This window comes from Mercenaria mercenaria, unplaced genomic scaffold (genome assembly GCF_021730395.1).
Source record: "Mercenaria mercenaria strain notata unplaced genomic scaffold, MADL_Memer_1 contig_3270, whole genome shotgun sequence".
Classification (NCBI taxonomy): domain Eukaryota; kingdom Metazoa; phylum Mollusca; class Bivalvia; order Venerida; family Veneridae; genus Mercenaria; species Mercenaria mercenaria.
Window position 1 is genome coordinate 54797 of NW_026461393.1, and position 16417 is coordinate 71213.

The following is a 16417-nucleotide window of genomic DNA, read 5'->3' on the forward strand; positions in this document are numbered from 1 at the left end:
ATTGAACACGTAATAACTGATACATGCGTACGTAAATAATCTGTATTGCATAGATAACCCTGAAGCATTAATTCTAGAACTTTTGTTATCACGTGCAGGCGTATAACTCATTTCTTCCTCACTTACTATTAGGTTTGCATCGAGGAATATTCATTCGTTATGTCGCGGTGTAAAATTTTCTGCTGAAGAACTCGTGCATATCTCTCGATACAAATCTAACAACGTACAATTACTTGCTCACTTTATGTCGCTGCGTCCTGTGCTTCGAATGGATCTTTTTTACAGACTATTATAAGTAAGATGTGCACACGCAATAGTATTAGTCAACTCAGTTGCTTTCGTTTTGACTATGATATCTTGGGAAAACCGTTTAATGGAAAAACGAGATCAATATTAACTACTACACACTTTGAACAAAATCTCAATTTTCAATCACATTTAGACTTGCTAGTATGTTTTATTTATTTCTGTGATTAAAACTGGCATTGCATCTAATTTATCATTGACTGTCTTTAACCATTGTTTTTGAAAACGTGTTTTTATTCTGAAAAAAAAGCAAAATATTTCTATTTACTCAATAACAGACATATGTTTTTAAAATCTAAATGTTTTAATCAATGTGTGCGATTACTTTAAGAATCTGAATACATGTTCATGTAAAGACACCAGTAAATGTAATCCAAGTAATTATTTATATGAAATTTATATCAGACGTGTCACATTGAGCGATACCGTAATCAGCGTTGAGATGATGTCAGATGATATCGTTGTTTTGATGTATTAAACAGAGAAATATGCAAGACGGAAATACACGTTTTCATGTAAAAGTACAGGACTAGCTTGACGTAACTAAAATTTTCTTTGGGCCTATACATTGTGTTTCTTTATCGCGCATCGCGATTTTAGCTCGACTATTCAAGGTATAGGAGGCCCCGGCACATTCAACGAGTTTTGTACGTTAATAAGAATCTAAACAACAAATTGTGGGAAATGCTTGAAATTTCAAATGATTTTTCACTATGATAAATTTACTTGCATTGCACAGGTTCCCTAACACTATTATGCTATTTCACAAAGTCATGACTATTTTTTGACTTCGCAATTATTTGTTACTTTTTTGTATGTAAGGTGGTATCTCCGTATCCGCTAATGGGAATCGATTAAAATTCACAAATTCGTCCATAGTGATGATTTTACATTCTTTGTACAGGTACAATAGCTGTTTGCATTTTTTTTTCAAAATTATACCCCATTTACTACTTTTTTGTTTTCATTCAGTTAACTTTCTTTAGTGGCTGTTGATAAGTCAATAGTGTTGCTGTCCTCAGACAGCTCTTGTTAGTTAGTATAATTACTAAGCAAAATTGAGTTAAACTTCTTGTACACATCATTGTCCTCTGAAATGTTCGAGTTTTACTCTGGATAAGAGTTTAAAGTTAAGTTAAACAAGGGAGCCATGTAATATAACCCGTACATCAAATCTCGTCTTCGTTTATAATATTTTGCATCATTCACTCAAAATCTCAAAGTTGAATGAGCAGTTTAAACGAAAAATAAAATGTTCATTGTTGGGTATTTATGTTATTTCCGAGACAAGATGTCAATCTACATATTTATAAACGTCTGTTTGAAATTGGTATTACCTTTGATGAAAGACTCAGAACTTGGTAAAATGTCCATTTCTGTAGTTCCCTGTGCAGCATCTTTTTCATCCATTATGCTTTTATCTGAGATGTTCTCACTATCTGCAATTGCAAATCAAAGCAATAATTATCGCAAATTGACAAATGACCAACTCTTGTCCACTGACTTGACAATACAAATGCATTATTTCTACCAGATATATGGAATGAACTGTTTAGCAATAATGATAAACGCATGACTAAATCATACTAGTCCTGGTACATAATTTATCATAATTTATCATGACTAGCAACTAACAGTACTGTTACCAGACATGCAGTTGCAATTCAAAGGAATGCTAATTCAATATTACAAACTGAAAAATGAGCATTTCTCATTCTCTGATTTAACCAACAGCTGTAACATATATAACACATATACTGAATGAAATGTTTTATATCCATCAACGGGAAACAAAAACAAAAACAAAGAACATTTTGTATATTTAGCATATACCTTCCAACACATCCCCAACTACTTTGCTGTTTATGGTTTCATGAATTTAAGTCAAATGTTTTTAAGATGTATACAAAATAAACTTTTTAGCTATTTAAAACTATTTTTCACTAGGTGAAGGACCACAACTCTGTGTGCGATCCAAAAAGAGAACCCCAAATGCCCAAATACATTTTCAGATAAGTGCGACGTCATATTTATGTATTTTTATGCGTATTATGGATAAAGTCAAGAGCAGTAACTCTGGTCTGGCTGAATGATATCTCTAACATAACCTCGGGTGCAAACTTCCAACGCTTGGTAGTAGTTCTGAAACATTTCAAAATCCTTGGTTAAATATTTTTGATATACATGCGACACAAACTGAGGCCCTTTTTTATGCATACTTTTAACTAAGTCAAGGACCATGGTCTTGCTGTGTTAGATCCCAATTGAAACACCAGGTGCACAATTTATTGTGCTGAATGACAATCTTGTAAGGTTTGATGATCCTAGATCAAATATTTTAGAGATATGCATGCCAAAAATTTAAACAGAAAAATGTATGCTATCCAACACTTTCGGGGCACATACATTTATTCAAGTTCAGAGGATTAGCAACTGATTCGGAGACCAGAGGGACCTGGAAAATACCAGGGTTTTGGACCTCCTGCCTGGAAGATCACAAAGACTCATGTTGTCCAGTCTGTAACTTTTAAATGCACGGCTGGTTTTTCTAACTGGAGCCTTTTTTCCACGAAAAACATATGTTTCCAACCACTTATCATGCAGAAATTGCAAACTGCCACAAATTAAGGGCCATAACTCCAGGGCAAATCACTGTACCGTATCATTACAAACACAAGCAGGCTTAGCAGTGGTAACTCGTGTGAAGTATGGTGGAATTCCAACCAGTGATTTAGCAGAGGCAGCACAAATCAAAGATTCTGACAAATCAAGACACGTGATTCCACTGAAAATCATTTATAACTGCAGTATTGTTAATTAGATTATGACGTTAAAATACACCACTATGCTTCACACTTATAATTCAACGTCAATTAGTGAGGCGTGACTTATCCGCTATCATCGGTGTTTACCGCAGTATTGCTATGAGCTAAAAGTGCAGATACGCCTCGATGCATAAAGTTGTTCTATACCACTTGTGATTTTGTGAAATTCAGTCTAAGGTATACAGCAAGTAGTGTAAACACAGTATAATGTGACGATTCAAGGGCCATAGTACCATGGAAAATCACTAAAGCAGAATAATATATGTAACAATAGTTGTCCGAGGACAGCAACGCTCAACTATTCAATAGCCTTGTCAATTGAAAGTCGTGAAGAGGCATAATTTTGTAAAACTGCAAAACAGATCTATGAAACCAGCTTACATACGAAAACTTGAACAAAAACTACTAATTTGAAAAAGAGGCATATTTTAGTAAAATGCAAAGTAGAGTTATGTTACATGTGCATTGCATGTCAGATCAGGACAGTGAACAAGTGTGTGACGTTTCAAACAATCCCATTAGTGGACACTTAGACACCAGCTTACAAACAAAACCTTGATAAAAACTAGAATGTATCTGTAGGACACAGGGTGTGCCCCCACTGGTACATTTGTCACAAATAAGGGGCAATAATTCAAATGTTTGCAGTCTTAATGGTGTATAGCCTCAAGAAACATTTTATGAAAAGGAGTCATTATTCTAGGCCATATTCTTTTTGAGCTATGAGCATCACAAACAAAAAATCCACTATTTTAGCTATTTCAAGGGCCATAATTTTGTAATAAGCACTAAAATTCTAAAGAAGAGTGTGCAAGATCACATCATGATAAAGACTCAAGCAAAATTTCACGAATTTACATCAAATACTTTTTGAGCTAAGTACATAGTTAGGTGAAAACGTGCATTTTGTTTTACTACTTCAGTGGCCATAACTTTAAAATAGAAGGTGGAGCCAGCCAAAAAATAAAGAGGTGTACAAGTTTATATCATGATAAAGACTTATGCAAGTTTTTACCGATTATATTAAATACTTTTTGAGCTAGGTGCCTCAAAAGATGAAAATGTGCATTTTTTTACTATTTCAGGGGCCATAACTCTGAAAATAGGGGTGGACCCAAAACAAAAACACGAGATGCATAAGTTCATATCGTGATTAAGACCCGTGCAAGGTTCCATGAATCTATATAAAATACTTTTTGAGCTAGGTGCGTCACAAGGTGAAAATGTGCATTTTTGACTATTTCAGGGGCCATAACTCAACATATAGGGGGCAAAGCCAGACGAAAAATAGGAGATGCGCAGGTTCATATCATGATAAAGACTCATGCAAGGTTTTATCAATTTATATCAAATACTTTTTGAGCTAGGTGCGTCACTTCGGACGGACGGACGGACGTTCCTACATATGGGTATTTATGTGGCTACTCTTTGTTCTTTCTATTGTTCTTTTATCCACGTAAACGAAAAATAGCCACATAGAAGCCTTACGGAATGAATGACATCAAAGAAAAAGTACAATTACCTATTGTTCCTATAGCGACTTAAGTGTGCAAATGTGGGTTCGGATGGACGGACGGACGGACGCACGGACAAGACCAAATCTATATGCCCCCACCACTCATAAGTGTGCGGGGGGGGGAACCAAAAATCTCAGTCAGGAAAGGTGGCATATATTTTTCACAAGTGACTGAGTATTGCGCCTACAGACATTCATCCAATTTATAAGAAGGTGTTTTCAGTCTCAAAATCTCTGTAACTTAGACCTGTGACGTAAAATAATTGGTTCTTTCCCCTTTCAAAGACAATGATAGTATGAAATTGCATGACCACAGGCCCAAGCATGCGCCAGCTGTAAATGTAAGTCACTTTGACCTTTAACACTTGTCTAACAGACACAATGAGCCATGGTAAATGTTAGACATGGCTGTTTCACTGTCAAGTGTAACTGTTTTGTGTAAAAGGTGGCCAATAAAAAAAATATATTCAAAAGCAATGAACAGTATACATGTAAGTTGATAAAAAAAAAGTGTAATCGAAAACTAGTGTTCAATATTTATGCAACAGTTACAGTTAGTCATTGCAATTTCAACTGCCCATGCTCAGGATGATGAAATTCTTTCAGACTTATTTTAATTAAATTTGATAAAGGGAAATAATTCAGTAGGTACGAAAGTAGAGTTACAATTCAATAGGTTGTTTTAATAAAATCCAGTCAGCAGTAGAAGAGGTATGCATTTAATTAAGGGCTATAATCAAAAAGTACGTAGGTAAAGTTACACTACACTTCCACTCAATGGCGTATGACGTAATAGTTTTAGTTATGCTCTGGAAATAAGTAAAGAGAAGAAATAATTTAAACGGAAAGCAAGATACAATTTTCGTTCTTATCTACTGCAATTCTTCAATAAATTATTTTTCAATATGTAAAATTCTAAACAAATTTCCTTAATATAGTTTTCGAGTTATGCATATGAGCAAATAAAACAAGAGAGCAGTAAGAGGTCTTAACCTGTCAACTGAACATGACCATTTTAGCTTGAGTATATGTATGACACACTGAATCATGAACATTACAACTCTGTTTGATATATTAAGTTAGACGTCTATCCATAAGACACAAGTGCCCCACTCCTGTCACTCTAAATGGATTTTTGACTCTAGGTTAAACATTTTAAGATGTTTGCAACAGAAACTTTATATGTATTTTCACTTAGTGAAGGACCAATACTCTCGCCTAGCTGAGTTAAATTTAGAAGAAAAAACCCAGTGCAAAATTACACAGGCTGTAAAACAATCATCCAATGTTTTATGACTCCACAGTTTTTCATGAACTGATCCCTGTGACCTTAACATTAATGAGTGACCCCAAAATATTAGGAGTCATCTGCGGAAATAAAGTGTGATGACTGGATGGATGGATGGATGAATGGATGGCGCTTGTGACCTGTGAACTTGAGTTTTGATCAAGTGACACAAAAAAGTAATAGCAGTCAGCTACTCTGTAAGGCCCTACCATCCTTTGAAAGTTAAATGGTTCTCAAGTTTCTGACTGGAAACGGATTTCCTTGTTCAGACTCCAGTGACTTTGACATTGATTAAGTCACCCAAAAAAGACCTGGGTTATCTACTCTGTAAGTCCTTTCACCCTGAGGTTTAAATTTTTAGATCAAATGATTCTCCAGGTGTGAAGGATGGATGGATGGATGGATTGCCCTGTGATACTAACCATTGATGAATGGAATGTTCCAAAATCATTATGGGTCATCTTCCCTGCATGTTCATTATCCTATTAAGTTTCAATATTCACGGTCAAGTGGTTCTCAATTCATTGACTGGAAGTAGGTTTTCATTCACCCTAACACAATAATAGACATTGTCGGTTTACGTGAAGTCAGACTGTGAAAATGGGATGTGTACTATCAAAGGGGCATCTCAAAATGTGTTTTACTTTTTTTACTATGCTCAGGAAGTTTAAAATTTATTTTTTAAAATTGAAAACTTGTTGAAACGAAACCCAAAGTGAAATATTCTTGTTTAGCCAGTTAAAAAGTTTCACTAACTATAACATGCAGCAAATGCAAAACCTGTTGGGTCTAATAGATATTGTTTGTTTTTTTATTGTTGCTTTTTTTTCCAGTAACATGCCCTCTCTCCACCTCCCCGAAAATAGGGTAGGTAAGTAGGGGAAATTATTGTTTTATACAATGAAAAAATAGAAACTTCTCTTCATGAGTTTAAAAAACAGCGAAAATATCGAAATCAAGATCCAAACTCCATAAAAACATTTAGGATCGCGGCAATGTTTTGCGGTAAGTCGGAAAACCAAAAACAAACTACTTTTAGACCTAATATTCTGATTTATTGGGCGGTTGACGCCTTTTTGTGCACTTCCTTCCTAGAAAGCCTGATAAAGTATATACGGCTCTATAAGTAGGTCAAGAATTCCAGTTTGATAATATAATAGTTCTTTTAACATCAAATCCCTACAGCTGTACACAAATATTTTTCACACCACACTTTTGTCAGTTTAATTTTAATCTCACCAGGCAATGTTTGCATATTTCATGTGTACATTTGATTCACTATTCCGCAAAAAACTGATCGTATAAAGTGGTGTTAATTATTGACGACACAAATTTGAAGTTTAATTTCTACCTTTTTGTCTTTCTTTCAAGCATGATATATACCAATCCTTTTTTATATCTACTGACTTCGATAGGTTCGTGTTTATATTTTCATGTTAGCGGAACGGTTTCAATGGTTTTAAAGTATCAGTACGTGCTTTCTTTCAAATTTCCCTTTCATTCAATGTGCAGGTAGTGTGTATTTACTGTGACACAGCAATAGAAATACGGCAAAAGTGCGTTTACACTGCTTTGATAGCAACGAAATCAGTTACACTCGGTTAAAGCAAGCAGAATATATTATATATCGTGCCAAGTTTAAGCTTTTAATTTAAAAGTTAAAAAAGGTAAGGCGTAGAAAAAAATTGCTTGTTTCCGGTATCCCGACCTACCCTAAATGTTTGGCCCGACCGTAAATGTTTTTATGGCCTTAGAGAATAGTTTTTTCAACCTTTTAACAAAAAGTTACAAAACATCATATTTTTATGCTTTAAACATGGTCAGTGGTGTTAGACCGACCTACCTACCCTAATTTTTTTGAGCATGTTACTGGAAGCAAAGAATTTTTAGGCCTAATTTATATAACTACTGACAACCCGAAATATATAACAACAGAATGAAGGTAGAGATAAATTTTATTTACTGCCGCTTTGTGAAACAATTAACATAAGTTCTGTAGCTAGAGCTTTTGAGCGACCCTTAGGAACAGTTAAAACCAATTATATCTTTAAAGGGTAAATTTCCTAAAAACACAGAGCATCCAAATACTTATTGTTAAGCGGTTTATATACGGCTTAGTTGTACCTTCTTGGCGCCATACATGCTCGGGGACCATTATGAAACTAGACGTGCCATTATGACCAGCCGTTTATTGACCTTTTAATTATAAACCTTCGCTTAATATTTATATTGGTGTTTTCATTTTACATATTTTCCAAAAATTTATGAAGATAATTTGCCATCATTATTTGACAATCGATGTGAAAACTATTCATCACCCATTCTCTTGCCATAATGACGTTACTTCATTAGGACAATGTCTAAACGCGCTGACATTCCGTTTTCCGAGGGCCATTATGATCATGGCACGTGCGGCATACTGCGCCATTATGGATCCGCCAAGATCATAATTACAGTTTTAAAGTCCATTTGTTACTATTTATAGAAATATATAAAATAATTCGTAATAATGCAATAGGTCAGTGACCACCCATTTAAAAAAGTACAGAGAACTTACTGGGAATGAGGTAAGTGTATACCTGGGAATAAGGTTATGTCTGTGCGTTCTAAGTGGTCATCCATGTAAATAAACCCAAGAAGTGATTTTTGTTTCAAAACTGATATTTTTACTGCATTAACAGTATTTATTTATACATTTTGACAAAATATAATACATGCATATTGAAAACAAGTTTTATCAAACAGATTTCTCCCGCCATGCCAACGATGTAAACAGGGGATCATCTCATTAACAGGAAAATGACTTAAAGTATCACTATTCATATGTTTTTCGTCCGATATTTTGGTAGAAATAAGATAGTACTTGAAAAACATGTAAGTAATTAGATATAAATGTTTCGATTTATGGGAGGCCATACACGCCATAATGCGACTATGTAATTATAAAAATAGGTGGTATAGAAACAATATAAATACGTATTACAATTAAGTCAAAAATGTTATACTGGCAAATAACTTATGGGGACAAAAACACCATCTCAAAATATTTACTTTACTTCTGCATTCGCAAAGATAGATGGACAGTATGTATTAAATTGCTTTGAACCTGATATGGCTATGACGTCACGTAAAGGTAGATTATTCTAGACATATCATTGCTCGATTGGCTGCTGTTGTTAACGTTTTTACAGGACGCAATCCAAGGAAAGCATGTTGTTTGCTATTCCAACATTATACGCCTTTATTTTTCACAGATCATAAATTTCAAACGTGTGCAACAGTGAACAAATGTAAATAATGTGAAAGAAGGAGAAAATACAATTAGACAGATGATATACAAATCTTCTTTTGGGTATGAACAACATGGTCTTGTGTAAAGTAATTGTGGATGCACATGCGCAGGTATTTCAAATTAAAACTGCTAAACGGCGATAATTGTTATAACAAAAGTATAGATGGAACGATTTTTTTATATTCTTCAGTTAGCTTTTATCCGCACGAACTTAAAATATCATTGTCAACAGTTTCATAAAGTTCAAAAAGTACAGAGAAGCGACATCATTGCGATACTTGTTTCAAAATGCAATTTTTGTTGGTGTGTAAAATTATTTATTGTTTCTTGCTTTTATCTCAAAAAGCACGTGTATAACATATAGCAAGATTTGCACAATTTTCGTTTGAACAATTTTGTACATTAAAAAATAAACGTCAGGCTGACATATCTGTGAAAAAATCTTTCTTTGGTATCCCAATTTCTTACTTTATTGATTTTAATCTAATAAAAACTTACAGAACAGGTCCTTCTTATTGTCTCTGTAGGTTTTTTGCATCACTTCTTCACAAAGTATTGTAGGAAGGTGAATTACCTTTTAAAGACTCAAAACGTGGTGAAATGACCTTTTCTGTAGTTCCCTCTTCAGCATATAATGCATATGCTGTGCCTACTTCGTTTATGGTTCTTGCAATTCAAAGTAATGGTAATCTAATATGATCACAAACTGACAAATGACCAACTGCTACCCGCTGATTTGCCCCATGCACTTGTATTATTCCCATCTGATATATGGAATGGACTATTTAGCAATAATAGTAAACCTATGGCTAAATCAGTCTAGTCATTGTCCTGAAACATAATTTATCATGACTGGCAACTAACAGTTCTGTCACTGGACACGCAGTTGCAATTCAAAGGAATGCCGATTTTATAATACATACGGAAAATGTACATTTCTCATTCTCTGATTTGACAAACAATTGTAATACATATAACAAATATACCGAATGAACACGAAACAAAGGAAACTTTGTATATTGAGCTTATAAATTCCCGCACAGAAATGATTTTTTTAACATGATGTGTGTCCAAAGGATACAGGTCACCCGCCCCCCCCCCCCCCCCCCACACCCAAATTTGGTTTCACAGTGTAAACGGTTTCATGAATTTAGGTGAAATGTTTTTGTTTTGTTTTTGTTTTGTTTCTTTTTAGATGTTTGCAACATAACCCTTTTAGCATTTTATAAATATTTTGCACTAGGTGAAAGACTCTATCTGTGGTCTAGCTGTGTGAACTCCCAAAGACAACACCAAATTGCACGTGTGACGTAAACATTTAAGTCCTATTTGGGGTGGCAAACAATTAGAGCTTGTTCTTTTTTTTCACGAAAAACATATGTCTAGAACCACTTATTATGCAGTAATACCAATATCATGTGAAGTATGCCGGAAGACCAACCAGTGATATAGGAGAAAAAGCATATATGAAAGATTCTGACAAAGCAAGACCTATGATTCTGCAGAAAATCATTCAATTAGATTATGACGATAAAATGCACAACTATGTCTTACACTTATCACACGCGGGGTTTGGTGAAATTCAGCCTAATTGTATACAGCAAGTAGTATAAATACAATAATATGTATAACGAAAGCTTTCGGAAGCAGCGCTCGACTACTTATCAGCCTTGTCAACTGAATGAATATTAAAAGTCGATAAAGAGGCATAATTTTGAATAAATGCAAAACAGGACTATGGAACATGTTGAATGCATATCAGCTTACAACATTTGACAAGTGTGTAAAGATTAAATTCATTCCCATATGTGGGTACTGAGAAACTAGTTTACATTAAAAAAAAACACTTAAAAGAGACACAGTAAAAATGAAAAGTAGAGTTATGTTATTGCATTCCATGTCGGATCATAACAAAGTAACAGTGTGTAAAGTTTCAAACCATTCCCATATGTGGGTACTGAGACACCAGCTTACATACAATAAAATCTGTAAAAAGATCCTTTGGAAGCATAGAAAACAATCAAGCCGAATAAACGCAGACGCGGTTTAATTAGTCTGCTTATGAGAGGTAAACCTCTCACGCCCCCTAGCACCGTCTTACGTGGAACTCTGTTATACATGTTATACATGTCTATTCTCCTTCTATGTTAATTAGAAAAAGTGGAAACTTCACAGGTCGCTCAACACGACAAAAACAAAAATGTTGCAGGCTGGATTTGATTGGGCCTGTTCATGGATGGCAGAAGTCTGACACATGCTAAAAGTACAAAAACAATTTAGAGACATCCGCAGATGTGTTCATACGGCGGTGCAAAAGTCTTCTTCTGAATGGCATATGCCGTAATAGTTTTTAATTATGCTCTAGAGATAAGTGTTATACCTTAATGAAATAGAGAGAAGAAATAATAAAGAAAAGGAAAGCAAGATACAATTATCGTTCTTATTTGCTGCAATCTACAGCATATCATTTTTTCATTATGTGAAATTCTAACAAAATCCGTTGAATAGTTTTCAAGTGAGGCAAATACAGACAAATGATATAAGCAAAAAGAAATAACAACAAACAAACAAAAACACGAGAGCGATTACAGCCTTAAACCTGTCAACTGAGCATGACCGTTTGAGCTTTAACATATGTAAACACTGAATCGTGAATGATAAGAACTCAGTTTTGTATAAACTACCCTGGTCTTGCAAAGTGAAAGAAACAACAAAGTTTAACTCAGGTGCACGAATTCACTATGCTGGATAATATGCCTACATGATTTTATGACTCCAAGTGAAGTTTTGATAAAATCATACTACACAAGCACTTTAATTGTATTTTTCATTAGGTCAAGGACCATAACTTAAATATGGCATAGTGAATTCCCAAATATAATACCAGGCGCGCAGACACAAAATTGCTGACAGACGGACGGGCGGACGGACGAACGGACAACGCCAAATCTATATCCCTTCTCCTTCCGTTGTGATAACAATAAGAGTCATTTACTCCGTAAGCCCATTTAAACCTATTACGTATGAGGGTTGTAGGTCAAATGGTTCTCTGCCTTTCGATTGGAAAATGTTTTCCATGTTCAAGCCCATTGAACTTCACTTTTGATCGACCCCAGAAACAATAGCTGTCAGCTACTTTTTCAGATATTAATTGGAAAAAGTGTGACGGTTGGTTGGATGGATTAATGGGTGGACCCTGAGACCTTCACCATTGATGAATTGAATGTTTCAAAATCGTTAAGGGTCATCTTTACCGCATGTCCAATCACTCAATCAAGTTTTAATACTCTCGGTCAAATGGTTTTCATTGGAAGTAGTTTTCCATTTTCAGGCCCCTGTGACTTTTACTTTTGATTGATTTATCCTAAACATAATAGTAGTCTTCTATTCCGTTAGCCCTTTCAACCTATTTTGATGATTCTGGGACAAATGATTCTAAAGTTATTGATCAGAAATGCTTTCCATGACCTTGTCCTTTGATCAAGTGACCCAATATCAATAGGGGTCATATACTCTGTATATCTAATCATCCTATGAAGTTTATTTATTTTTGTTTAAGTGGTTCTCAAGTTATTGATCGGAAATTGCTTTCCATGTTCAGGTCCCTGTGACCTTGACCTTGACAATATGGCTACATAAACAATAGAGATCATCATATCGTTGGAAGGTTCTATGTCAAATCGTTCTTAACCTATTGATCAGAAATTAAGAGTTATGGACGGACAGTTATGTGGTTGGGGGCATAATCACACGAATCACATGAATCTTGAAGCAAACTGTTTTGAAATACCACATATAGAAATAATAGAAAAAAAATCATTGGACATAGATCACCTTGACTTCTGTAAGCATTAGATTGTAAAAATGAAGATCTTGAGGGTACGAAGTGCTTTAGCTTTATGACAGATTCCTTTTTCCAGCTTTTAGAATCATGATCTTTTCTCTTTGGCGTTGGGCTTTTTTCTTCCGACTTTATTTCTACAGCGTGTTGTTTTATTCCATGTTCGTGCAGCAATTCCTCTGGCTTTCCTAAAAGACTTTTATTTTTAAAATCATCTATTTCTTTTTACAAAAAAGGAAAGATTTCAGAAATACTTGATAATTTAACTTTAAATTCATAGATATTAAAGCCACACCCAACATTTTATGTTTTTTCCCCGACTGATATTTACAGCAAAACTATAAGATTGCATCCGCATTTTTCAGCGATATTGTAGAATCTTATTTCACCTAATATGGCATAAATGCAGTTTTCTTTATATAGTTTCCTGAAAACTGTTAGGCTTGAAACTGTCTTCAGTCTATTTATATTTCGTATTAATGATATCACCTGTGAAAGGCCCATATGGGCCTCTTATTGTTTTTTATGTGGGGCCCTGGGCTACATAAGGACGACTGATTTTCAACGGATGCAGGGCCACACATGGGCTTCAATATGGGACGACTATGGGTTTAACATGTATGGGACACACATGACACTATCGGACTTAGTCAGTATGGGCCCCACAATAGCGGCCAATTCCCCTCATAATTTGCCAGTTTTCCACGGAAAGAACGCGCGCGCAAGATATTGTACTCTCGTGAGATTTTGCGTGAGTATTAAATTATTTTATTTATTTTAAATTTAAATGAATAAGACAGTTGTACCTGTCATTTTTTAAAATATAACCTTTATATGGCTTAAAATATTTTTTTTACAAAAACAGAACTGTAAAATCGAAAAATTGTATAAAAAGTTATGATCTGTCACGATTCCTTTCGATGTGGGACCCCATTTGGGTCCCATATGGGTGCAAAACTTGACCTTTTACCAAAATTCGTATTAAAAGGATGATAACTGATGAAAATTTGCAGTGCTGAAACCAGTAGAAAATAAACATATGGCAAACATACTGTTTTTGCTCCAAGGGCTATAGACATAGGCCCCTTATGGGCCCGAAGTGGGCAAATAATTACATATGGGTCCCATATGGGACCAGTATTAATCTGCCGAAATAGGCCAACCCGTAAACAGCCCATAAAGGGCCCATATGGGCTTGCTTGCTGGGAAGACCACTTTTTGAGTCCTCTTAGTAGGACAAAAGAAAAAAAGATAAACCCAAGGTTATTCACACGACATGAAAATGTTGCAGGCTTGGTTCGATTTAGCTTGTTCATGAACGGTAGTGAAAATGCAAGATACCTTTATTGGATTTTAGCCCATAGCTGAAAGAACAAAATACTAGTATCGTGATTTAAAATTCAGTTTTCGTAAAAAGATCACTTTTTGCCATCCTCTAAGGTTGTCTGCAAATTCAAGTTGTACTATAGAATACTTATATACTATAGAAAAAACTGCGTATGCAGAATTGCGGCATAATATCTTTGCGACACATCCGGCGTAATTCTGAAATATGAGATACATATGCAAATTTCAAAATAAATTATATGTTTTATAATAATATGTGCAAAACATATCCGAAACACGATGTCAATACATTGCCATTGAGAAAAATATTGCATGCACGTTGAAACACAGTTGTTGTAGTAAAGTTAGATTTATAGAAATCAGTTTTTTTATCTTGCCATACTTGCCTTGAATGTTTCCTAGTTGTTCCTGTCCCTGCACTTTCGTATCTATTGAACTTGATATGTTATCTAAAATAGAATAAGCGACCCAAAATAACAGTATCATTTTCCTTTCATGGGTGATTATATAACGAGTAACGTAATGTTGAAAAGCACATTTTCTAACCAACAAAATATCTGAAATCTTAATATCAAATAGGCGATTGTATATCAACATCAATGACACAGATCAAAGAGGAATGTCAACGTTCTAAAGGCACAACACTCTGAATGTCAAATACAAAAACAATCTGGGTAAAAAAAAATACAGGAACACGAAATGACATAGCCTTGTGACGGCCAGTGGCGAGAATAATGGAAAAGCCGTAGCAAGCGTCTTTGTCTTGCTATATTATCATTGTAATTTTCATTGTGTTGGGCTGATTGATGTGCAAAACGTGTCTGCCATATATAAAGTTTTGAAATTGTTATGAAATATTTTTTAAAAATGAATAAAATATATTGAGAAGATAATGCTAATGTGTAAAACCAGAGGTGTTCATTTATATTAACCTTTTCTGATAAAAGAACTCTGATATTCATTTGCAAAATTTAAGACATATAATATCGCTTTCAACACCTACTGACGAAAGGATAAACATATCTTTTTTCTGTTTTGTTGTGATCTTTAATTAACATAATTACCTTTACTTCTTTCACACACCGCCTTTGTAAACTGGTCCAGATCAACTGATGCAGTCAGACTAACGTTTGCACGCACAATTTTTGACAACGTTTCCGATATTTTTGTAAGGTGCCTATTAGCGCCCTCTCCTTCGAAGAAAGTCCACATATTTGTTAAGCCTTCCAGTGATTTATTTTCAAATGGAAGCACAATTTTCATAGTTTTTAATTCTTCCGCTGAAAGAAAATGTACTAAGGTAAATATTATGCAAGCTGACAACAAATCAGGAGTATTTCTTTTTACTTGTATGTTGAGTTCTTAAATAATATTTCGAAAGATCAGTATATAAACACGTTCGACTTTAAATCACACGATAAACGTGTTAAAATGACTATAAAGACATAAAACATTCTCAATTTTAGTATTTGGTGTATTATTTGGTCTTATATAAAAACAACACACAGCAATCATTATTTCCATAAACAATAAGGTATATATTTTTAATATCATTATTGACAGACAAATGATTTCGAATCTGCTGTTGCTCACAAATATTTGTAGTGCCAAAACCTAGACAATTGGATGGGCATTCTGACCTGTTCATAAACTTACATAATGTTTTCGTAACTTTTTGTAAACTGTCAGGTACTATGGTCCACGAAAGGCAGCAAGAAAAACCCAACATTTTGCTGAGACTGCACGATATCTCTGAAAGGCGTTGTTTGCATTCATCACTGTCCATATACTCTAAATGTTTCAACATTCCTTTCATTGAAGAGCATTTTATTGGTATTCGGATGGAACCTTTTCCTGCGATTCCAGGTTTTGCGTCGGGAATATTTCTCATATCTGTAAACCAGCAAAGTAAATCGTCTACTAACTGGAGACAGAGTTCACCATGCCATTCAATCCTTTGTACTATCATCTGTTCAATTTCTTCTTTTGAAAAGTCACGCCG

General features: G+C 34.7%; 1 protein-coding gene across 1 annotated transcript in view; it reads right to left on the minus strand.

Annotated features, from left to right (window-relative positions):
- Positions 1–16411, minus strand: part of LOC128552893 (uncharacterized) — a 40097-nt gene extending 23686 nt beyond the window's left edge. Inside the window, exons 1-4 of the mRNA XM_053533963.1 lie at positions 16072–16411; positions 15480–15695; positions 14802–14864; positions 1644–1745 (exon numbers count right to left, since the gene is read on the minus strand). Of these exons, the coding sequence (XP_053389938.1) occupies positions 1644–1745; positions 14802–14864; positions 15480–15695; positions 16072–16384 (694 nt within the window). The 5' untranslated portion in view covers positions 16385–16411. The remainder of the gene's footprint in view (positions 1–1643; positions 1746–14801; positions 14865–15479; positions 15696–16071) is intronic.
- Between the last annotated feature and the right edge of the window lie 6 nt (positions 16412–16417).